Source organism: Coniophora puteana (genome assembly GCF_000271625.1).
Source record: "Coniophora puteana RWD-64-598 SS2 unplaced genomic scaffold CONPUscaffold_8, whole genome shotgun sequence".
NCBI lineage: Eukaryota > Fungi > Basidiomycota > Agaricomycetes > Boletales > Coniophoraceae > Coniophora > Coniophora puteana.
The window spans coordinates 678,994-702,018 of NW_006913060.1; the positions used below are offsets into that span (position 1 = coordinate 678,994).

The 23,025-nt window shown below is 51.7% G+C and overlaps 6 protein-coding genes across 6 annotated transcripts; 2 read left to right on the forward strand and 4 right to left on the reverse strand.

Annotated features, from left to right (window-relative positions):
• Positions 1 to 1,748: 1,748 nt before the first annotated feature.
• Positions 1,749 to 4,572, reverse strand: CONPUDRAFT_83020 (NADPH oxidase B). Its single transcript, XM_007771850.1, has 6 exons — positions 3,990 to 4,572; positions 3,439 to 3,941; positions 2,877 to 3,379; positions 2,473 to 2,821; positions 2,322 to 2,415; positions 1,749 to 2,260 (listed from the first exon to the last, which is right to left on the reverse strand). The coding sequence occupies exons 1-6, from the start codon at positions 4,369 to 4,371 to the stop codon at positions 2,250 to 2,252; spliced, it is 1,842 nt and encodes a 613-aa protein (XP_007770040.1). The 5' UTR covers positions 4,372 to 4,572; the 3' UTR covers positions 1,749 to 2,249.
• A 794-nt stretch (positions 4,573 to 5,366) lies between these two features.
• CONPUDRAFT_180594 (uncharacterized protein) lies at positions 5,367 to 7,683 on the reverse strand (the record flags this gene model as incomplete). The annotated part of the gene is made up of 17 exons (XM_007772197.1): positions 5,367 to 5,398; positions 5,467 to 5,598; positions 5,653 to 5,729; positions 5,788 to 5,875; positions 5,959 to 6,025; positions 6,089 to 6,133; positions 6,187 to 6,225; positions 6,272 to 6,358; positions 6,416 to 6,451; positions 6,513 to 6,559; positions 6,631 to 6,650; positions 6,731 to 6,945; positions 7,010 to 7,093; positions 7,183 to 7,245; positions 7,306 to 7,360; positions 7,428 to 7,501; positions 7,561 to 7,683. The coding sequence occupies 17 exons, from the start codon at positions 7,681 to 7,683 to the stop codon at positions 5,367 to 5,369; spliced, it is 1,284 nt and encodes a 427-aa protein (XP_007770387.1).
• Positions 7,684 to 10,649: 2,966 nt separating this feature from the next.
• CONPUDRAFT_137947 (uncharacterized protein) lies at positions 10,650 to 12,779 on the forward strand. Its single transcript, XM_007771851.1, has 5 exons — positions 10,650 to 10,731; positions 10,783 to 11,344; positions 11,400 to 11,534; positions 11,595 to 11,721; positions 11,807 to 12,779. The coding sequence occupies exons 2-5, from the start codon at positions 10,958 to 10,960 to the stop codon at positions 12,709 to 12,711; spliced, it is 1,554 nt and encodes a 517-aa protein (XP_007770041.1). The 5' UTR covers positions 10,650 to 10,731; positions 10,783 to 10,957; the 3' UTR covers positions 12,712 to 12,779.
• A 618-nt stretch (positions 12,780 to 13,397) lies between these two features.
• Positions 13,398 to 14,971, forward strand: CONPUDRAFT_106323 (D-lactaldehyde dehydrogenase). The gene is made up of 7 exons (XM_007771852.1): positions 13,398 to 13,668; positions 13,732 to 13,819; positions 13,884 to 13,944; positions 14,012 to 14,193; positions 14,260 to 14,339; positions 14,405 to 14,648; positions 14,715 to 14,971. Exons 1-7 carry the CDS (start codon positions 13,465 to 13,467, stop codon positions 14,927 to 14,929), a joined length of 1,074 nt encoding a protein of 357 aa, XP_007770042.1. The 5' UTR covers positions 13,398 to 13,464; the 3' UTR covers positions 14,930 to 14,971.
• A 555-nt stretch (positions 14,972 to 15,526) lies between these two features.
• CONPUDRAFT_144873 (uncharacterized protein) lies at positions 15,527 to 17,440 on the reverse strand. The gene is made up of 5 exons (XM_007771853.1): positions 17,201 to 17,440; positions 16,995 to 17,111; positions 16,301 to 16,811; positions 16,059 to 16,235; positions 15,527 to 15,998 (listed from the first exon to the last, which is right to left on the reverse strand). The coding sequence occupies exons 1-5, from the start codon at positions 17,341 to 17,343 to the stop codon at positions 15,801 to 15,803; spliced, it is 1,146 nt and encodes a 381-aa protein (XP_007770043.1). The 5' UTR covers positions 17,344 to 17,440; the 3' UTR covers positions 15,527 to 15,800.
• A 3,686-nt stretch (positions 17,441 to 21,126) lies between these two features.
• On the reverse strand, positions 21,127 to 22,764 carry CONPUDRAFT_58896 (glycoside hydrolase family 71 protein; the record flags this gene model as incomplete). The annotated part of the gene is made up of 7 exons (XM_007771606.1): positions 21,127 to 21,477; positions 21,541 to 21,651; positions 21,707 to 21,759; positions 21,814 to 21,936; positions 21,993 to 22,466; positions 22,528 to 22,609; positions 22,678 to 22,764. 7 exons carry the CDS (start codon positions 22,762 to 22,764, stop codon positions 21,127 to 21,129), a joined length of 1,281 nt encoding a protein of 426 aa, XP_007769796.1.
• Between the last annotated feature and the right edge of the window lie 261 nt (positions 22,765 to 23,025).

The following is a 23,025-nucleotide window of genomic DNA, read 5'->3' on the forward strand; positions in this document are numbered from 1 at the left end:
CATGCCTTACCTATGTTCTTGGGTTGGACCCTGATCATTTATATTACTGTTTGATATCGCTGTAGTATAGTAGTAGTATTTGACATGTTATATCAGACAATCAAACGTGCTGTCCCATACTTCATAAAAATTGTGTGCCTCCAACTCGTAATAGCTGTGAGTACCTATATGTTGTTATCATGTGGCCTATGCTGATGGTAAGATGGCGCTTAGATTATGATAGATGTAAGTACCCATATGTTATTATCATGCCGTATCTGCTAATGATAACACACCCCTTCGAGTAGATAATAGATTCTTTGCTATGAACATATCCCCGCGATCTTCCCTGTATGCTAAAAACGGACTTTACATGCTACTAGTGTCGGAGTCTCACCATTTCCCCGGTGTATGTTTGTCATGATCTGTAATATCGGTCAAGGTCATTTGCTTATCATTCATCCCCTCATTTAGTGATGGCCAGGTCAAATAACAGGATCAGTCCTAATTTGGACTTTCCGAGTCTCAGCTCAGTATTATGACATGTGCCCCACAACGTTCCTTCGTTATTAACATTTCCAAATGCTATTATTGTTAACAGCATATGTGCACCCCGGCCATCGTGTCCTGAGGATACAACCGCAAGCCCGGCATTCCGTCCAGCCGGAGGCAGCATTTCAACGGCTTGTTGGGAACTTGCGTTTGCCGCCAGGCACATTCAAGTTTGCATTCAAGTTCTAGTACACAGGAAGATGCAGAAGGGCAGCGTAAATACTTGTTCGGTGCGTACCCAGGAACTGCAGTCTCCACTCCAAGGCAACCACTATAGCACGAGTCAGAGTTAAGGTTAGTGTTGACGTTGGCTTGGAAGCTCCGGTGTTGCTATCCGATGCTCGTGTAATCCTTGCTATAGGGAAATGGTATTTTCAAGTTCTAGTTGCCGTTTATACATAGCGACACGAACAATGAGTCAGGTACCAACGCACTAATACTGCGCTTTGCGAAAGCCTGTTCCATCTGTATGAATGGCGCTGTTAGCCACCAAAAGATTTCCACATCAGAACTCAGCGCGAGTATCAAGCCTCAGGTCGCCATCAACCCCGAGTCAAACCTCGAGCGCTAAGGGTGGCCAAGAGTGCGGACCCGCCATGGCACGACTGTGGCTGGGAGATCTCGGCGGAGCCGCACGACGGTGATGTCAATGAGCCTTCTGACCATGAACTCAGTTCCAATGCTTACCCAGATCTAGATGCCAAATGCGTGATGGCCGTGTCTTCGCGGGCATCCGCCTTCAAGGAGGGGGTTGGTGGATGCGGACTGTGGTGGTGGCCTTGGTGATGGCCGCACTGTATCCTCAAGGCCTTCTCTACGGCGACCGCGTCTGGGAAAACTGCAGTCACAGTTGCGATTTTTGGTCTTCAATTTGTGCGAGTACAAGCTGCTCAACTCTGTCATGGCTTCTTTATCCCCGATGTATGCAATTTCGTCCAGGTTCATGGAGATTGCCGCGTGTTTATGTCATGATACAGTGACAGAATGTGTCTACCGTCGATCGCCAGTTAGCTCGATCGGGACACAAGCGAGACAACCCTAGAACCTCGAAGGGGCACTCGTACAATATATACTTAGTGTGTTGTTGGAATGGGCATGAGTTTGTCTCCAAAAAATTGAGTCGCCAGTGAGCCAGACTGCGGCGGATTTTCTCATCGTCGCCGCTGGTTGAAGGAAAGTTATTGCATTTGTTTTAAACCGTTTCCCCCCGTTACTCTGCCAGTCAAATAAAAGAACAATGTTGCCATGGTATATACATAAGACGATGGAGACGAGATCAGGAATAAATTACATCCGTGTCACGGCGAGCCGATTCACAGGAAATGAGTGTCCAGAACATGCAGCGAGACGGGTGTAGCAAGGTAGTAACCTATATAGTTGTAATGAGCGAGGGCGCCGGGTCGTCCATAAGGTGAACGCTCTGCATTCAACAACGATGTAGGTTAGATAAAAGTTACAGCGGCACAGACGCACATGACTCGACCCAGATGTACCCGTACGTACGCAAGCGCACTTGTATATACACGTCTGGAGTATGTGAGAAGATGACAATAAGCAAAGCAAAGCTCGAAGATGAGCAAGCAAGCGAGTGTACAGAGAGCAATGCAACCATCCTTGACACTTGACAACCGCCGGCCAGGCAACGGGCGGCCCGAAACCGAAACCAAGAACCGAAAAGAAAGCCGAAAACCGCGAACTGTTTTCCAAACATGAAGCATTTAAAAGTTCTCTGGAGAGAAGTGGCGATGGGTGAGTAACGAACTGAGTGCGGCGCCGAAGAAAAGACGTACCCTTCCCAAAGAAGAAACGGGTGCCCTCGGGAGTGGAGTACTTGTTGGACATGATATGCAGCTGCTTGGAGAGCGCTGGAGGACCGCAGAAGAACTATGGCGCGCATTATGAGCATCTTGGGCGCAAGGGATAGAAATAGATAAAACATACCACACCAATATCCGTATCCGGGTGTTTGTCGACCATTGACCCAAACACTCTGTCCCAGTTGGGACGTCCAAAGTGAGTCGGCGCACGGAGTGAAGTGATTGCATCCTTCTCGGCACCGACGTCGGACACGATGATGTTGTTCATGTCGTCCTCCTTGATTTTCGCAGTGAGGTAGATGTTGATCTCGATACGGTTCTGCAAGTCCTGCTCTTCGATGGCAGCGAGGAGCGAGTGGAACCACTCTGCAGAGCCGAAATCACGGATGACCCAGGTGAAGTAGACCTTGGAGAGACGAGTAGGCTTCGAGTTGTTCATGTTGTTCATGCGGTACCAAACGGACTTCAGGATACTATAACGTGCTTAGCTACATATAAAGGGAAGTGGGCATCATGCAAAGGACTTACGAGGCGAAGGGAGTGACACCGATACCAGCACCAACGAGAAGAACAGTCTCGTAGTTCAAGAAGTCTTCGGATGCACTACCGAAAGGACCGTCAACCATGACCCGAGGAAGAACCCGGTTGAGTGGCGGGTTCGAGTTAGTTCCAAGGACGACACCACCAGCTTCGTCCACTTCCTTCACCTTCTCCTTCGAATCAAAGTCGCATCCTACAGCCTTGGCGAGAGCAGTAGTGAAGTCACCAGCGACACGGATATGCACCGAAATGTAATCTTCCTCTGGGGCGCTTGTGAGGGTGAAGGGGTGCCATTGGAAGTAGGAAATCTCGGGGCAGTTGATGAAGATGTACTGGCCAGCGCGGGTCTTGGTCTTCTCCTTCTTGATCTGCAGTTCGACAACCTTGGACGGGTGCTGGATGACCTTGGAGATATACGTCCTGTGCCTCGAGCGGACCTCACGCAGGATGCGCTCGTAACTCCAGATAAGACCGCCGATGAGCCAGTATCGCTGTCAATTTGACGCTTCAGAAAATTCACATGATAAAAGTGGTCGTAGATTTAGCTTACCCAGAAGACACCGATCGAGTTGAAAGAGCAGAATGGCTCGCGATCCGGCTGGATCATGCACCACATTCCGTGCAGCTGCCAGCCGAGGAAGTAGACGATGAAAAGGTGATGTGTGTACCAGAACGTTTCAAAGCGGCTGCGACGGTTCTTTTCGGAGGCGTAGTAAACCATGGTGAAGAGTGCCGCTGTCATGACCCAGCCAGTAACACCGGGTCCTGTGGTGAAGTTGGCTTCAAGCCATACGACAAAACGCTTGGCCGGGGTGGTCGCATTGGGGTCTGCGAGGGCAAGCTTGTAGAAGTTGACCATATGCGCGGCGATGTGGATGACCGTGAAGACAACCATAGACCAGGCGGTTGCCTTGTGGAACGTGATATTCTTGTCGAAGGGAATGAAGTGGTTCAGAGGGGTGCGACGCATGAGAGAGATGAAGTTCCGGCAAACGGGCAAAAGGATGAAGATGACATCAGTATGGAGAACTAATGCAGCTCCACGAGCGATAGCTGAAGAACGGTAAGCTTGAGTAGGACTAAATATGAAGAGAAACTCACGATACGTTATACCAAAAGTTGCCCTTGCAGTGGTAAGGTCATCGCTGAGGTCATAGTTCATGAACCCGAAAGCGATGACCAGGCAGTGAAAGAATATCCAGGTGAAGAAGAAGAGGCGTTTGCCACCCTCGTTGATCATCCAGACGTCGAACTTCTTCTTCCACGTATTCGGGGCGGTCGGTTGGAAGGGAACACCATTGCCGCTGACATTAGAGGCAACGCGCTGGATACCCTGCAGTCGGGTGCGCTCCGTTTTGTTGCGCTGAAGGGGAGCCTTCATCGCCCTGCCATCATGAGCGAAGTCAGAGGAATTCTCAAACGGGTTCTGGTCTTTAAACGGGTTGCGATCTTGAAAGTCCAGGGCAGAGGAACGGTTGGACATGGTGGTAGTGGTCCGGATAGGATGGGAGGGCCTGCGTCTAGTCTGGAAGTATTGTTGCGAGAGAATCTAAGCAGAGAGATGACGTCCTGCGCTGTATTATGTGAAGGGAAAGGGCCAGCCTGGAGTAAAGAGGGGACAGAGGGAGGTCTCCGGGTGGTGGTGGAGGTAGAGACGAGAGAGCACTTTTGACTCTGGGGCGACTGAAATCGCAGGCGGTCTCTGGTCCGTTTCCTTGCCATCGTCGCTCTTTTAGACGCGTCCTCTTTCGTTCATCTCCACGGCACACAACTCTGTCGTCTTCCCACGCGACCTGCTACTGGATCGATCTCAGATCCAGAACTCTCTTTGTCTCTTCCCCGGTTGCCGCGCCTCCTATCCCACCCCCTTTGCCGTCCGTAGTGCCCTCCCGAGATTCTCCCACCTTTCAGCATCCATATTGCGAACATACATTGTCCTGCTACAACATCCTCAGAATACGAAACATGCGAGTCTCGGGGTTCGGCTTATTACTGGCGGCCGAATGGTACCAGGCACCCCAGGGAAGTGCCGCGCGGTGCTGTCAACTGACAGATGCATGGCGCAGCACCGGATGAACAAGTCCTGCCTTCATGGCCATCACTTCGAGGACCACCATCTGCGAGAAACACTGTATGCACAGCCCGTATGGCTTTGAGATGGCCCGAGACCCGCCATTCATCAGCCCGGACTTCAAGCTTCATGACTCATCTCATTGTATGTACCTCAATCAATCAATCATCACCAATTCGCCTATGCAACAACAAGGAGTTCTTCTCTTTTCTTCAGCTTCGAGAGCACATTACGATGCCCACGATCGTGCCAATTCGTGATAAACCATCTTTGATTTAAAAGGTGTTAAATATTAACACTGAACCGATCAAGTCCGCATCCAGGTCAGCTTCTCGAGAAGTTTCCGGGTGTATTCCGCCGCCATCAACATCTGGGATGCGGACAGGATTGGACTGCCTCGCCCCGCATCAGCTACTGCTGACCGTGGAATTGCAGGTTACTAACATCCGAACGGATGTGGACATCTCATCAGCGGCGTAGCACAAGGTAACCTGTTTGTAGACCTACCCGGGAGACCTGTCTGGCTTAGTACGTTTTCGCACTCGTACGCCGGTGTTCCACCCGAAAGCAGTGTAACGTTAATGTTCTCGAAGGTGAGATCCGGACACGGCGCAGCGGGGCTGCATGCGATATCGACAACTTCAAAAGCCATTTAACCCAAAGAAGTGCGGTGGGACCACTTGCATCACTTACGGGGGTTCTTTTGATACGTCCCCGTGAAGCTCAAGAGCGTCAAGTTCGCAAATTGATACTTTGACGGGGCATCGCCCCTGCCGCCATCATGTAGCTTCAATATAAGATTTTCGACAAGTACTGAGATCCACTCACGATTGCGCCCCGTTTGTCTGGTACAAAGCAATGGGTGTAGTGACGTTATCCAGGAAAGCATCACGAATAACCACATTCTTGACATAACCTGCAGCAATCAGTACTCAGTATCAGAATTCGCAAGCGCCCACGCTTGAATTTGTCCACCGCCTTGGTTGGTTCCAAACTTACCTAGACCTCCACCTCCATTATCAGGAGGCGATCCGTTGACTGTGCCATCCCAAGATTTGAAGTAAACCTGAGACGTATCCACTGATAAGTTCCTTTGCATACTGCGATGGCGAGAGAAAAGTTCACCCACCCCGCTTCCCATGTTTGGCTGGATCTCAGGATTGATGCGTAAAACCTGACGAGGAACAACATCAGCGTCATTGATTGAAGCACAGACGAATGACTTGCGTGTAGGTCTGTCATTGTGACATTCTCTACGTAATCTGGCTGCGGACCGGTCAACGACTACTACACTGGTGTGCAGGCAACCTACCAAGTCGACGTACTGCCCCAGCGAGCCATAGGCAATACCGTTTCCGCCACGACACGTAATGTTGCTAGCCAGCATATTCGTCGTGTTCTACATTTACCCGCAGGCTATCAATAAACGAACGGTGTCGGACAAGTTTGCACCTACGCCCTTCACGGCAATGCAGTCATCACCAGTCGTAATCTTAGAATGAGAAAACCGTATCAGAATACACGCTCAACGAGAGCGAACGAGACTAGCCCACGTCGAAGTTCCGCAAAACTAAATTATCAACCCTATAGGTGTCGATCCCTGAGAATATTGCATCCGCTGCATCAGTACGAACGGTCATCCAAAAATATAACCATCATAGAAGACATTACCATCAGTGTTAGGAACGATGCTGTCGCAATTAAGGGCGGTTATAGCCTCAGTTAGTATCCGGTTCCACGCGCAATCTTGGGGCGAGGGAGCGCGACGTACTTTTGGCCATAGAACTCCGGGTTCGTGTTCGTCGCATTGCACAGCATGCCATCATAGACGATGTCGCTCGACTCCGCGACGCAGTTACACCAGAACGGCGGCGCCTCGATGAGGAAATTGGAGATTGTGCCGCGGGTAGCCTGATAGACCGTGAGCGCGAGAGGCCTGCCATCTCCGTCGAGCCTTGGGACTGTGGTGAAGTAGTCCCACCACGGCTACATTGTTCGTAAGCCCCAGATGAGCGAGAACGGGCAGGTAAAACGCGGTAACTGGACATACCTGCCCGTTTCCGTTTATGCCGCCGGTGTTGTATGCGTCGATTTCGAAGTCTGATCCGGTAACGATGAACCAAGACGCTTGAGACTAGCAAGCGAAAGGAAAAGAGGCAGCGTTAAAGTTTCATTCGCTCTCACGAAGGCAAAACATTGATGGCAGGCACAGGAAGCGCTCACCTGAATGTAGACGACTCGGTAAGTGCTGCTGTTCTGAAGCCAATACTCGTAATCGGGCTGGAACTATTGAAAGTGTAATCAGCGCGGCCCGCTCTGAGCATGCCTCGAGTCATCTTTGCTTACGCTCAGATATCCGTGCAACTCGACGCGCGAAGAGGTGAGATTCCATGTCATCTTTCTGAGCAAAGTCCGTATATAAGCACCGAGAGCGCTAAAGAAGCGGATACATTCGTGGAGATTGTTACCTGGTGATGTTATACTCGCCCTCCTCGAACACGGTCAGACCTCCGTCGCCGCACTGCTCGATGGCTGCCATGACCTTAAAATAATGATGTCAGTCAGTCAATTTTAACAAAACGCGTCCAGATATATGCCAACCTGATCTGTATCATCTTGACCAGCACCTAGAGGACTCAGGTTACAAGTACTCGCGTACTGAGATCCAGACGCGACGAGAACCGCGGACAACAAGGATCCGACAAGATACAGAAGAGCTTGCATCGTTGCCTCCTATGAGAGGTGTGGTCCGGATACGATGTAGAATGACCTGTCACTGACCGCTTTTTATCGACGAGGTTGAGCTGCCCATGACGTTGATCACGGGGGCTAAAACGAGAGAACAAGCGGGCCGTCCGGACACGAGCACCTTGAGCCACTCAATTGCGGAGAAAATGTCGACAGGGCCTCGGAGCGCGCTTGGTCTCATGACTTTGGCGCTCTATTTCGGACACAAAGTAGTGAGAAACATGATTCTGAATGGAACATTAAGTCGCGGTGCCACCAAGGAAAAGGCGCACGGATATCGCATTTGACGAGGAATGAAAAGTAGTGATAGAACCACCTATGAATAGCTGCTCTCAAAGTCCCGGTGTGGTGGAATGAGGTTGAGACATGTTCAAGAAAGCAGCCTGCACTGTATGCGCAAGTACTGACACCAGCAGTGCTTGGGGCCAGTGACCTCAATCGAGCCTCGCGATGGTTGATTTCTTGGTGTTAAATAGCAGTGTCACTTAAGAAGGCTGTGTTTCGCCTCGGCGCCTTGGAACTGACGATACCTGAGGATATTAAACCTTCAACGTTTCAACACTCTGCTGATGTTAGTTCCAGACGAACCTAAACTTGTTTGTGTTGCGCGGCGTGCGTCAACTTGACAGTTCCTGCCAAATACACCCATACACGGAATAGCACCTTTATACCAGACCACCAACATCTCCAGTATTAATCGTCACCCATCGACGCTCTTCAGTCATCAGTATTGCACCATACAGCAAGGTCTATCGTGTTTTCGCGAATTCACCCCGTAACTACTGACCGCGTAATCGGGGAAATTACGACGCGTCGATTCGTGTCATCAGACTTGAGCTCCGCGATAACGACGCGACCTGACGCGACGCGACACCGCGAGCGACACTGGCGACACTGTTTAGGCCTTCTCACATTTCATCTGCCGTCTCGTTTTGACATTTTCCCGTCACCATGGCGAGAAAACGCGCTCGATTAACTCATCAGAAAAGCACTAGTGTTAACAAGAAGGCTCGGTTGGCCGCTGAGGCATACGGCACACCCAGCTCTGCGAAGTGGCATACCATGGTGGAGCAAGGCCACTTCCGAGGTGTGTATAATACACTTTCCTCGGTGTTATACTTTCTATTGATCTTTGCATAGTCCCAGACTCCAGTGATCCGGATGAGTTCATCACCTTCAGAAAAGGCGACTAGTGAATATCGCCTGATATTATGTTGTATTTTGTTGGATACTGATTTAAAGCTGTTCCGATCTTACAGCGCTTGGATACTACCAGATGATGTTGAACCTCGAGACACACCGTATGCATTCGAGCAGCTGTGGCTCGCTCAAATAAGAGAAATTCGTTCGGGTTCTAAAGACGGCACCGACGTAAGGTCCCGGACCAAGACAGATAGGGGTTACCAAGCTTAAATTGCAATTGAATAGGTCTGGGCGCAGGTTCAATGGTTTTTCTCTGCTGAGGAAGTGGAGCAACACCGTATCAATTCTTTGTATGTCCTGTCGCTGGCATGGGACGGCTGTTTGTCAAGGAGAGCTGATGCATCAATGCTTAGTGATATTGCATATCTTGGTAGACGAGAACGCGTCCTCAGTTTAACATACGATCTGGTCCACACTGATTGCTTTAGTGGTCAGTCATATCTATTTACCTTGCCTCGCCTCTGTTGACGTTGATACCAGATCATGCTCATGTGGTAAAACTCAACGAAGGCAGCCTGCAAGAAGCACCGATCTCGTCAAAGGCCGGAACTTGGTACTATCGCTATACCCTCCAAACTAGGTCAAGAAAATTTGTGGTATGTTGAAGCTAGTGTTGTCACATCATGGAAGGCTTAACAGAATGTCCAGCCTCCCCAGGACAAGACCGTCACATGCATATGCAACCACCCCTACATCCCTGGGCGCGATGTTGTTATGCACTTTTGTCCACGCCCGGGCTGTCGCTCTTGGTATCATGAAAACTGTCTCTTGGCGGATGGCTTAGAACACCTTGCACCCACCGAGGATCAGCACGACTCAAAACGGCGTGCAAAGCTCCTCTCGAATTGGCCCTGTGATAACGACGTAAAAGACATTGCCGAAGCCGAGTCTACAGAGGTAACGTTGGATGATCTGACAAACGGAGATCATGTGGCCACACCGAGGTCGAAGCGTAGGTCCAAAAGCATGGGTAAAACAAAGAAAGCCGCTGCATCTCGTACCCCTGCACTCCCTAATCCTCGTCAGTTCTGCGATGCAGATTTGATCGAGGCTGCTTCCCAGCCGATTGTTCGCGGTCGCAGCTTTGGGGTCACAGGGAATGTTCGTGATGTTGCCAAAGCACGTGAACTGGTGTACGCTGCTGTTTTTGAAGACAAGCCTGTCCCAGCAAATTGGCGGGATTTTGTTGATGTCGAAGCTGCCACTGTGAAGAACTTTAGCCATACGAAGGAGGCTGGAACGCAATGGCCAGCACTTGTCTGCCCCCGATGCAAAAGTGCAATCTAGTGGTAACCATGTAGATATCCTTCCCATTTCATTCAACCTGGTCTTCTTCGCTTTCAGTCCCGCTTTTTCGGGTGCATTGGTTTTATCTTACACTCCATCTAGTAATTCTTGATTTCAGTCACATATCCTTCGATTAGTTTATCATTTTCATCACTTTAGTTGATTCCAACTCTGTAGCATTTCCCCATGGCATCATCGACATGCATACCGCACATACACCATACTACACATGTACATACCCAATAACCACGCATTCGAATTCGAGTCCTAAGCTGTGTTGCCTTTGTTTGACTATGATAGCAAGGAGTTGTTTCTAGGTGGTGTTTGATGAGAATGTGCGCGCGTGCGCGTACTCAGACGCGTCTTCTTCTTTCTCTTTACAAACCAAACCGCCAATAGACGGTCTAGCATCTCGCTCTTCCGCAAACACACACAACTGAATGACCTCCGCGCTGCGTCCAATCACTAAAAATGAATTCTTACGGATGTTCATGATGACTAGGCCGTCGGCTGGCTGGTCCCATTCCCCACTTGGCACGTATTTCTCTTTCGCCAGCTTTCAGACCCAGTTGAACTGAAGCTTAGCTCATTATTCCCTCTAGTCGTAGCTAACTCAGGCGGTTCCGACTCGACATGTCTTCTCTTCCTCCTCCACCGCCTCCTCACGGACGAGGACTCTGTCCTTCGCGCTCGCGTCCCTCTCCCTCCCTCCCTTCTTTCCGTCACAGTCGACCACGCCCTTCAACCCACCTCTGCTGCAATGGCCGAACGCGCTGCAACAAATGCTGCCCACCTTGGCGTACCGCACCGCACACTCCGCATACCCTGGGGTGAAGCGCCATATCCGAGAATGCCCTCACCTGGCCAGAGAATTGAGAATATTGCTCGCGAGGCGCGTTATCGACTCATGTTCGACGAGATGACAAACCATGGTTCGACTGTACTCGCCATGGCCCACCATGGGGATGACCAGGTGGAGACGGGCCTGATGCGCCTTGCACGAGGGACAACGAAGCTTGGTGAGGGTGGTATGCGCCCTGTTAGGAGATGGGGGATGGGTGGCGACACAAAAAATGGGCGCCTTGCGTTCGTCGGGGCCGAAGGGATGAGGAGGTGGATGAGTAGACCACTTTTGGAAGTGCGCAAGGTACATCTCATTTATTCTGTGTATATGCGCCCGTCTGAGCCTAACTCTGGTATAGGATAGGATCCTTGCAACGTGCGAAGCCAACGGGCTCGAATATATTGATGATCCTACCAACTTCCAACCCTCGATATGCTTACGCAATGCTATCCGTCACCTTATGCATAACAACGGACAGATGGGAGACGTAGAAGTGTGTTGACCTCCTTCGAACCTGTTAAACGTCTACTCATGTACTGTCTCAAATTTCCAGCTGCCGAAAGACATTCAAGACCAGCTGGCCAAAGTCGAAGGTGTCATCGACATGTCTGGAGGAGTCGAGCATATCCGGAGTCGTATTCGGGAAGCGTCAATGACAGTTAGTGACGTGAACGAGCAAGGTCAGCATCTCGTTTGAATGCGAGCTCACGGGTCTTTTTCCAATGGCCAATTATTTACGAGTTTATTTATACACCGTTCGTGCAGTGAGCGCAGTCCTGGCATCAGCAATACTCCCAAGCCCGCCGGGCACACTACTACTCTCCTGTAACGGCCTTGGTGCAGTTCAAGACCCACTCGTTCGCCACTCCATTGCCCTTCGCGTATTGCGCTACGCGTCTTTTCAACCTTGGGGCTCTATACGTTCTGACGCCAACCGACGCCAGGACAGTATCAACCGCCTTGTCACTGCTCTCTGGGCGCCATGGCCTAGTAACCTGTCTAAGGGTCGAGCAACATCTAGTTCTTCGTTCCGAAATTCACCCCCGCTTAGATCTAAGTCAATGCCTCCACCGATGGATACGTCAGCTCGAACATTCCCTCAAAGTAAAACCTCTCAGGAAACGCAACTAGATTCTATACCCGACGCGTTTAGCGTGGGCAGCGGCGTGTTCTGGCGACGTGCAGTGCTACGACCCCACGGATACCTTCTCCTTGGTGCCATTGCTGCCCGCAGAGCGCTTGACTCAAAGGATACTACCGCATGGCTCGCTACTCGCCTGCCTGCATACCGTGGACATGATGTGACTCTTATCGCGGAGGAGCTGAACCACGCCCTGCAGGGCTCTTTGAAAGCTGAAGGGAAAGAAAACATCGAGGTGCTTTGGGACTGTCGGTTTGCTGTGCGCTTCAATCTGGCGCGCATACCTTTGCATGTTCGTAAGGCCGTGAAAGATGGCGCAAGCGTGGCGATTGCTCCGGGCGGCAAGTGTTATTACCTACCCAGTGTTGTGCTGCTGCGCGACGGGTACGAAGGTGCTCGAGTTGAACAATACGACTTACCAATTCCAGAACGCTTGGCAACTTTGACAGAAAGTGGGAGGATTGACCATAAGAAAGGAGACAACGCCTGGGTAGAGTTTGAGTTTGTCAGGTTATTGAGCGACACGTAGTGTCCACACAGTAAGTACTACAGGCCGTAGAATACACAACACCATAATTCAAGTCCATTCACATCAATCACGTAAATAGTCTTCCATGAGCACAATGATGAGACTGCCCAGGGCATTCCCGTGAAATACTGGTTGCTCGAAGTTCACTGACAGTTTCCTAGCATATATATTAGGGATTGGTGACAAAGATGCTGTCAAGTAAACAAGTAAAAGAGCGGGAAAATACACGCAAAATACACGGAATTACTTGCAAGTGATTGATTTTATAACTGGAGTCGGCTTCTTCTGCTAGACGCCTCTGTGTCGTCCTATGAACAACATTAATATTGTGCCCGTAGAGGTCGACATTTTTGAGTGGCTGGCCCGGGACCGACTATGACCGGTTGACCATTCATGTTTGCACTGGTAACCACTTACAAGTATGTCCCACCTGAAAAATCAGATGTGTAAAAACAGGGGCTCTGAGCAAATCGAGTTTACACCATCTTTGCACCTTTTGCGACTGCAATGACAAGCTCAAGGATGTATTTATATTTGATGCATCTACCGCATATTTTCCTTTTGCTTGCTGCGGTGCTTGTGTACCAATGTAGAAAATGTCTCTTATCAAAGCCCAAAGGGGTTGCCGAAGCATATGGAGAGATCAACGGCCACAAGAGTTTGCCCGACATGTTCGGTAGTAAAAGGGCACCTTTCCACCCCTTATTGGCCCCTCTATCCTCTCGGTACCCAGACTGCTTATTTTGAACGAAGATGCCAGAAGTACCAGGCAAATCCACCATCCTCGTCACCGGCGCGAACGGCTACATCGGTGTATGGACCGTTCGAATCTTGCTCGAGCGCGGCTACTCCGTCCGTGCCGCGGTTCGCTCTGAGCAGCGCGGCCAGCATCTGCTGAGCTACTTTAGCACGTATGGCGACCGGCTGAAGCTCGCGATCGTACCAGATATCATGAAGGTGAGCGACGCGCTGTGTATTATTTGAGATCGACGCTGACTGATGAGGTGCTGTTCGACCCAGGATGGCGCGTTTGACGAGGCTGTGAAGGGCATTGAAGGGATCGTGCACACGGCGTCGCCTGCGGTTGCGATCACTGGTCATCCTGATGGTGTGTATTGCCCCTATGTTATGCAAGGAACTTGCAACTGAGTTGTGCTCGGTTTTGCCCGCAGAGATCATTACACCGGCTGTTGGAGGCGTGACTGGGATCATGCATAGCGCACTGAAGCATGGGTACGTCCTACATGCTCGTAAGGTCTAGGGATTGTGAGTATTAGTTGATCCTCACTGGTATCTACAGCACATCTTTGAAGCGCATTGTGATAACATCATCCATGGCTGCCGTCATGTATCATTGCGACGACTCTGTCACATACACTGAGAAAGACTGGAACGAGAGTGCCGTGACCGAATGCGAGCAAAAGGCGGAGAACGCAACTCCGATGGCGAAATACTGTGCATCGAAAGTGAAGGCCGAGCGAGGTGGGTTTTGCGGATCAATGAAAGCCTAGGCATTCTCATCAGTCTGTACCTGAACGACCTGAACAGCGGCATGGGACTTTGTCGAAAAACACAAAAGCGAGATAGGCTGGGACATCACCGTCCTCAACCCGCCTTGGGTGTACGGCGTACGTCTGAAGACTCCTTTCTCCCTTCCACGACCGGTTTAGACGTGCAACTCACATTGGTACAGCCATCCATCCAGGAGGCCGACAAGCCCAGTGCGCTCAACTCCTCCGCGAAATATTGGTTCGATGCAATAGTCAAAGGAGAGATCGTAGCACTCGGCTCGACCGATCCGCTCGTCGCCCCCGGAGGCGGCTGGGTCGACGTGCGAGATTGCGCAGAGGCGCACGTCCGTGCGCTCGAGAGGCCCGCTGCGGGAGGGAAGCGCATCATCGTTTCTGCGGGTTCGCCTCACGTCTGGCAGGACTTCTGTGCGTGCCTTTTTTCGTTTCATGCTACCGGCCCTGTCGCTGACACGAAGGCGTGTGTTTACCTAGTTGATACGGCAAATAGTTTGACGCCGCAGCCATACCAAGGCAGTCTGGCCAAAGGGGTGCCTGGAGGGGTCAAGAAGGGGAAGAACACGATAGACTCTAGGACGGCGCACGAGTTCCTCGGCATAGAATGGAGGACCATGGAACAATTGACACGAGACACTTTGGAGGATTTCCAAAGGAAGGGCTCGGAGTGGGTAGTCAAGGTTGGAGAGTAGGGAGTGGATTCAACCTCGTTAGCATCTCCAGATACGCGCGCCTTGACAAAGTAATGTCACTCAGTTCACCTATGAGAGCTCTGAAGATCTCCGAGTGAAGAGGAGAGGTCCTAAACAGGATGCTGAAGACACAGTGAGAACGCTGCTCCAAACCGAAGAAGAGGACATGTGAACAAATGAAAGAGGGTAGTGAAAAACATGGATGTTCGCACAGCGAATGGGCCAAACGAAGCTGGCTCATCGTTCGCATGCATCCCTCAGCCATATTGAAGCAAGTAGAACATGAGATGGGAATCAAGAAGCTGGTCATGCAGCTGGTCATGGCTGTAGCTGCCACCCGACACACCCAGCGAGTGCACTTGACCGGGCTACTAACTTAGCCCGAACTCGAGCTCGAGAACGGACCTCGAGGCCACAGGCAATTGGTAGTAGAATAGGTATACAGTCCACAGACAAGATACAATACTCGGGTGGTATGCAGTAAGTGAGTATGCATATATGCGCGCGTAAAAAATACACTATGTGCAAGTTGCGACACGACATCCACGATTAGGTACTACCTCGCACAACACTAACGTCCAACCTCTAAGCCGGGGAGTGCTATTGCATATGAGAGAAGCTGGAGCATAATTGGGCAATGCACGGGTCGATGCTGGAAATGAGATGCTGAAATGAATATGCCGAATTTCCGGGTGTGAAGTTCGTCGAGAGGTCAATGATCGATGAAGGGCGAATCAGGTGGGTGAAAGATCCAACGTTGCAACCCTCGAGTGATGGGCTATTATGGTAAAACGTTAAAATGGGCCCAAGGCAAAAGCTCAGCGTGCACGGCTCCATGTAGAGGAAGTTATCGCGATGCCCTGAAGGCCGCTCATTCACTGTCGCTGCCTACTTCACTCTCCTGGCGTCCAGCACTACTACCGGTGCCATAACTCGAGCTGCGCGTATATCGATCGTGGGCATCTCGTGCATGACCTTCGCGCGTTTTGGCACTGCGCGCACTGGACCCTGAAACGCGCTTGCGGGGCTTCGTTCGCAGGTTCGCTTTCACGCCGACCTTGGCTAGGCTCTTTTAGCAAAGAGTGGAGCATCAGCGATTGTCTGTTCCATGCAAACAAATAGGACAGACCTTGGTGAGTTCGGTGGAAAGGGGTAGACCGGGAAATTCCTTGGTGGAGTAGACCCGAAACAGACCACCAAAGCATTCAGCTTGCACAGGCAGATCGTCATAGGCAGACGCGCGCCCAAAGAGATCAAAATATCGATATCGCAGGAAGAACACGCCCTCCGATTTAACGGCGAGATCCTGTGACGGCACAGCAAGGCATAAGGAATCAAGGAATCAAATCATGATACGCCGGTAATACGCACCGAAAACGCGAACACGAGAGATGGTTTCCCCTCAAGCTCCATCAGCACTGGCTGTACGAATGTCGTGCCCGACAGTGCGTGGGTGCACTTCATCGGTTCCGTGATCAGGTGTGGGCCCAAATATGCGATCACTTCGGGCAAAGGTTCACGCTGTTGTTGGCCTGGAGCCTGGGGGTAGGTATTTGATGGAACGTTGAGCGCGGGAACTGGGGGCATGCTGGATCCTGCGAGGGGTCGATCTGGGACGGTCAGAGGGGGTAACGCAGGTTGCGCGAGTGTATTTGGGTGCGGCGGGTGGAAGAGGCCAACAGGATGTGAGGGCTGGCCAAGTGGTGGTGGAGGTGGTGGGACATAGGCATGCTGGCTCGTGCTCGGGCCGCCATGGGATGACATCGGCGCGGACGGGGGAGAAGCGGGCCTCGGAACAGAGGAGTCGTTTTCTGTAGGCACATATGTGCTTGGCACTGGGAAAAGGTCCACGTTGCAGAGGAGGCCCAGGTTAGATATCTGACTGTATGGCGCCCCGATATCCATGTTAATAAGCGCCGTCAACAACATAATTGAAGCGAGAGGGAGAGAGAAGTTAAGGTGTGAATGAAAGGAGTGGATTGTGTTGGCATGTTGGAAAGAAAAGTATCACCAGGCATTTGGCTCGGACGTATTGCAAAAATTGACAGACAAGGGAAGAACGCACCGGTAGTCATCGACTTCGCGCTCGTACTCATGTTCGGTGCCTTGGTGGAAGACGTAGAAGAGTTTGAGTTGGACGGAGGGAGGCGGGTCCAGCGGCCGACGGTCAACGCGAGCATATCTGGTTGGAGAGAAGACGTGAGCACAGCAAGAAGAGAAGCAGGGTGGATGCGGGGGGAGAGGGGAGGTGAGATGGGGCTCTGTGCTGACTTTCTGCCCACTTCGGCCTTTTGTATCTCGCGTACTTCAGCACGAACGACGTTACCCGCGAATTGGCCTTCTGCGAAGTGAATGGGCTTGTTGATCGCGGAGAGGATGGGTCTACGAGCAGGATGCGTAGAGTATGGGTCCATCTTGAGGCGGAAGTATATCGGTTGGGGGCGAGATGGAGATGACCAACGCGGTGACCCTGAGTTGCCTGTCAAGTGGGGCGGGGGAGAGGAAGGTGAGAGAGAGGGCGAGTATCGAGCTGGAGGGGGAGACTCGGGGGACGAAGGAGACGGGTAGAGCAGAGCCTATAAGGCGAGAAGGAGGGCAAGCCGATCTTCAAAATTAGCAAGCCAAACAAGGAGTGAGTCTGACCAAAACTCAGCGAGCGGAGTCTCTTGGCCATATATTAGCGCTTTAGTGTAGGCCCGCATCCCGCCAGGTTTGCTGTCAGAGTTACGAACATACAGCAAACGCGCTGGATGCGTTCGCTCGAGTTCACTGGCCGTCAGACGCGGGTCCATCCGCGGTGACCCATCCAGGGTGTTATTTACGACGACGCCCTGTACACCGTCGCGTCCGCGCGCCGGTGCTTTGGCGCGCCCTGCTCAGAAGATAATAACGGCCCACCAACTTGGCCCCGCCACGTGCCGAGTTCATGCCGACGAGACTCTTTGCAAGCTCTCGTTCACTATTTTGCACACCAACGGCCAAATAGCACGGCCAGTCATCTGCATCCATGCATCCGTGCTCGTCCTCGGCGATTGTATGCCATGCAGGGCCGGATGATGCATCTTACGTGGTCGCACAGCTCAACTCTCGGAAGATTTCGTCTTTGGTTATTCGCTTTCCTTCCCGCAGACATCACATTCCGATTCCGCTCGGCAACGTGCGAAGCAGGATCTCGCCAAGGTCCCGTCGTTCTAGACGTCATGCATATAACAGCTCATTGTCACCCTCCGGATAGCTCTTTATTAGCCGTCACGCCACTTTCTGGCTCCTCCCAGCCTCCCTCCATGTACATTGGCAGCTAACGTCGGCCAGAACAGAGGCAACGTCGCACCAGATCTCCCCCCTCCCACTTGGGCGCTCCGAGCATGCGTAAACTTATATCACGGCCATCACTCTTGACACTCGCTATCTCCCACTCCGCTCCTCCTCAGGCATCCTCATGTCCAGATCGGTCGCCGGACGAGCCACGCGTTCTCATCAACAGACTGTGTTGGGTCATCGATCCGTTTGTTCATTACACTCAGCTGATATGGTTATCACCCATCTTTTATTGTCGCCAGCCTTCCCATTGGAAGGTTCTGCTTCTCTGAAACTACCCGAACTCTCGCCTGAGTCGCCTCGTGTTTTCTCGCCTGCATTTGTGATCGATCCATTTGCGTTCAAGAAGGAAAACATTGAACGTTATTTCCCCAAACTTACGTACGGGTCCCACGGGAGCCATTGTATCTCAAACCCCGACATCTCTAGATCTGATACCGATACGAGGATCCTTCTTCGCCGATGGATAATATTTCGTAATGCGCCCACCGACGAAGGGACACTACATATCCGGTCAAACCTAGCTTTGTTTCTCCCCGCAAGTCCTGTCACTTCATGAACTATTCTAGTGGCTATATGCGCCACTATATGCGGGCCGAAGCATAGGTTTGCTCACGTTCGCTCCAAGAATTATTGTTGGCTCAAAGACAGGTGACCCTAAGGGCATGATCAACATCACCACTAGTCGCTAGATGGACTGCATCGTGGCTCTGTCTAGAGTAATGCTCCACGTATTGGCTCTCTCAGCTAGCCGACAGTCTTGTACAAACATCCCCAATAGCGGGTTTCTCGGCACAGTCTCAGTGAGTCGGATTGACTTGCGGAAAGTTACTTCTGCGGGTATGGAGGGCAGAAATCCTCGGACGCCTTATTCCCCGCTTTCCTCGTTTTCGAAGTTCTTCGAATGTACCGCGGCGGTTAACGAGTCATGTCCGATTCGGCGGTTTCGAGCGGAGCGCTGCATTTGACACTATCACGCTATAACTACGACCGGATTTCTCGCCGAATGTCCGCCCTTGAGCGCGATGTCCACTCGTTCCAAAATAATTAACCGGGATTCTTGCAATCCGGCTTCTGTTCTCTCCAATCAGCCGTCGCAAATCCATTGCACGCACCGTTGCTCGACCCGCAGAGATTCCGGCATCTGCAACGTGCATCGTATCAAGCATTGACCCTGTTTGCAATGACTGCAAGGGCTCAGGATCAAATTCACCACTGCGAGGGTCATTTGATGTCATGTGGAGAAATCAGCATCGGGTGAAAAACGCAATTTTATCTTAACCAAGCTGTTGGCTCATTTGTCGAGGAGCGCCCGCTTGCTGGCGCACCTGTGCAGCTTCCTCGCCTCCGGGAAAGTAACCTTACAACCATGAAATCCTTTAAGTAAGGGTGGAGTGCGGTTGTCAACGGTCCCTTGGCCCGCTACCGGCCTGAGGGGCAGCACTTGCGGCGAGTTCAAATGTCCTCGGATCTTTCCAGTTCCGTTCTCGCTCACTGGAAGATCCGTAACATATGTGGAAACCCTTGTACCAGCGGGATATAGGACGGTGACAACCCCAAACTTATGCGGCGATCACTCATTTTTTTGCTTTGCGGTTTACGGTCTGTCTGCCTTAAACCTTTCTCCGCAAGAACGTGCGAACTCAACTTGTGTGCCTGCTCTGCTCGTAACTTTGGGAAAGTTACAACGATCTTTCTCCTAGCGTTTGCGGCGTGAGATGGTGGAACACGCTTTGAGGGATCAGCGCTAGCGCTCAGCCCCAATTGTCGCCAACATTCTATCTTTGCTGTGCTTTCATGATTCTGTTTTCTTCGTAATGTTGCTCATTTTCATGTGGACACAGGCTCATGATGCATACGGGCCTTGCGACTGACTCCTGTCCGCCAGCCTTTGACGGCTTCGGCGACTAGAAACGGATCTGATGAGCCACCACCCACTTCAGCTTCACACGGAATCCGCTCACGCGCTTACATGTCGTCGGCCGCTTCGGTCTCTTACCCTGGCCCCGTATTGCGTCACCCAGGCGCTAACCTCGCTCGCGTGTTCCAGTTTTGGGGATGTCTCTGCCCTCCCTGAAACAAGGTTGAATCTTGCGTAAGTGCAGCGGCCGTGTATTTCGGCCGCTGCGTTTCAAAAGGCTAAAGCTAATGCGCTTATAAGGTTTGCATACTGACGTGCTGTCAGCGTCGAGTCTAGATTTTGTAACGTGAGCTACCATTCGTGACTTGGCGTCAATCTGCGTCAATGCAAGGAACGCCATGAGCGATTGCATCGCCCGATTTCATCTTCTGATCAACGGGCCGAAGCTTGCAGCGCGTCACCACGAATGCTCAGAGCAAACGCCGTGATCGCCCCGCTCGCCTTTGATATGTTACTTCCTTTGAGCTTGGGTTCTGTGCGTGCAGACACGGCGCTGACCAAGTGCTGCCACCCTTGTTTTTTTTTTCATGGATCTAGGCTGAGCAAGAACGGGGGATTGCACGTTTCTGATTCCCGTACCTTGCGCCCACTAGTAAGCATGCTCTAGGCAGATCCAAACTTCGGGGTTCAATGTTTCATTAATCATTTCTTGCACGTTTCTAATCTCAAGCTGCTTCTTGTGTTCTTGGTTCTAGCCTGTTCCAGCGCCCTCGAGGCATTTCTGCGAAGGGCCAGGCAACGGCTCCCCCTCTGCCACGCACATGCATCTCTGCCGTCTGAGTGTGTTCTCGGAATGCTCCCGTGATGTAAAGTATTCCAGCACTACACCCACTTCTCATGTCATCACGAATAACATTGCACACCAATCATCTACATACTTCCAGACAGATGGTACATACGGCTGAATCATTGAAAGTAATTCATAAAAGCTCCACAAAACGTCGATATTGCATTACAGTTAGTTAGGCACCTTGCCAACGATCGGGTTGAAGTTATAGTAGCTGCAGCCCGTCTGGTTGACAGAGAGCGAGCCGTACCCGTCGAACACCTTAGAGCCGCTGCGGCTCACCTCGAAGTATGGGACCTGCGCGTCCTCGGTCGGGAACGGAACATAACCCATCGAGAGGCCGGCAGGCGCGCTCCAGTTGGTCTGCTGCGAGCCGATGGAGAGGGTGAGGGTCGCCTCCGAACTGAGCATCGCCATCGCAAAGACAGCGTCTGCGGGGAAGTCGGAGTTGCGAGGGAGGCTGCCGGTGCTGCAGGTTACACCCTTGGGGTAGGGGCGGTACCAGTAGACGACCTCTTCGGTCTACCGGGCTGGGTTAGTACCGCTCGGAAGTGAGACATAGGAATTAATGACACGTACGGAGACGGTGGGCTGGTTGCCGCTCTTGAACCATGAGATGTAGTACTGGGCCACATCACGCCAGGCCGCGTGGACGAAGCCGTCGACGTAGAGAGGCGCCTGTGTGCCGAGATCCACCTGGCAAAGATAAGATGAGCAACGAATTATCCTGTTTAATCCGGCATCGACTTACGTTGGGGTTGATATCACCAATATAGTGCGACTCGGCGTAGTCGTTCCAGGTCACTTCGCATGTCATCAGAATGCAGCACGAAATTATTACAATTAATGGTAGCATACCGATCTCGATAATGTCAGGCTGGACCTGCAAGGCTTGCTGCCAGCGGTAGTCCCAAAGAGTGTCGCTGTACTCGACCCAGTCTCCTCCGCTGTCGAGGTTCTTGAACTGCCACGGCGATACAGCTGTCACGGACGAAGTCAAAAACCCGAGATTTAAGCGCGTCAAGAAAGGCTCTCACCCATGATATAAGGTCCACCACGAGACTTGACCGCAGCTTGATACGCGGTATCCGTGTCGGTGGTCAAGTTGGCATTAACATCGGCAGGCCAAGACCACCAGTTGAAGAATCCATCGATAGACGGGAACGTAGACATCAGCGAATCGGCTTGCGAAGGATCGCGGTAGGACGTGAACGCGGGCGCGAGGGTGATGTTGATGCCCTGGCCCGAGAGCGTGCTCTTCAGGCCCGAGTAGAACGAGTCGCCATTGTTCTCGCCCGAGTAGGTCGACACGAGAAGGTTGTTGTCACTGCCGTAGCGGAAGGCGGCCGAGCTCGTCGAGTAGTTTGCAATGATGCCGGCAATCGTGGGGGCGTCCCACGAGTAGGACATGTCAAACGAGTAGAACAGCTTGAAGTCAGCCTGCTCCGCAGCCGCGAACGCGTACCCGAGCTGGGGGCTGATCTCGTAGTCATTCGCAGCAATGTTCAGAGCTACATGTATGACAGATGTTGAGCTTCGACCTCAGGTTTAGTTATTTCATAAGTTACATACCAAAACCATCGATGCCAATATTCTTGGCAGTCGTCATGTCGTTCGCCCAGTCACTTTGCGAGTAGGAGTAGGAGTTCTGCGCCTAGAGGTTCGGAGGCGACCGCGTTTGAGTTAGTGTTCCAAGCACATAATAAACAGAGCAACACTCACCATGAAATGCGCGAAGACATTCACCGCATTCACCGCGTTCGCCGCGCAGAGAACAGCGGCGACAGTCAGAGTCGAGAGAGGAATCATGTTCAACGCCGGAGTCGCTCGTATGGGTGAAGGAGAGACCGCGATGTTGGCCAACCGACGCAGTCACCGAGGCTTTATATGCAAGCAGTATGTAGCCTCATACTAAGTTTGGTCAGATTTGAATGAGAGTTAATGATGGTTCGGTGTCATTCAGTGAGGTGGCATAGGGTGGCATATCAACGGTTGAAGTCTGGTTGAATTCTCTGTGAGAGAAAGGTGACGAAGGGTGACGAGACGCCAGCGAATAGAAGGCCCGTGGCT

Bases quoted from the DNA above. Each gene is read 5' to 3' on its own strand.
- CONPUDRAFT_83020 (XM_007771850.1), bottom strand. From the start codon at position 4,371: ATGTCCAACCGTTCCTCTGCCCTGGACTTTCAAGATCGCAACCCGTTT. The intron at 3,942-3,989 runs GTGAGTTTCTCT...ACCGTTCTTCAG, and splicing joins AACTTTTGGTATAACGTATC to CTATCGCTCGTGGAGCTGCA. The intron at 3,380-3,438 runs GTAAGCTAAATC...TCAAATTGACAG, and splicing joins ACTCGATCGGTGTCTTCTGG to CGATACTGGCTCATCGGCGG.
- CONPUDRAFT_106323 (XM_007771852.1), top strand. From the start codon at position 13,465: ATGCCAGAAGTACCAGGCAAATCCACCATCCTCGTCACCGGCGCGAAC. The intron at 13,669-13,731 runs GTGAGCGACGCG...TGTTCGACCCAG, and splicing joins TCGTACCAGATATCATGAAG to GATGGCGCGTTTGACGAGGC. The intron at 14,649-14,714 runs GTGCGTGCCTTT...GTGTTTACCTAG, and splicing joins TCACGTCTGGCAGGACTTCT to TTGATACGGCAAATAGTTTG.
- CONPUDRAFT_137947 (XM_007771851.1), top strand. From the start codon at position 10,958: ATGGCCGAACGCGCTGCAACAAATGCTGCCCACCTTGGCGTACCGCAC. The intron at 11,535-11,594 runs GTGTGTTGACCT...TCAAATTTCCAG, and splicing joins GACAGATGGGAGACGTAGAA to CTGCCGAAAGACATTCAAGA. The intron at 11,722-11,806 runs GTCAGCATCTCG...CCGTTCGTGCAG, and splicing joins TAGTGACGTGAACGAGCAAG to TGAGCGCAGTCCTGGCATCA.
- CONPUDRAFT_144873 (XM_007771853.1), bottom strand. From the start codon at position 17,343: ATGGACCCATACTCTACGCATCCTGCTCGTAGACCCATCCTCTCCGCG. The intron at 17,112-17,200 runs GTCAGCACAGAG...CTCTCCAACCAG, and splicing joins AAGGCCGAAGTGGGCAGAAA to ATATGCTCGCGTTGACCGTC. The intron at 15,999-16,058 runs GTCTGTCCTATT...CTTTGCTAAAAG, and splicing joins TTTCCACCGAACTCACCAAG to AGCCTAGCCAAGGTCGGCGT.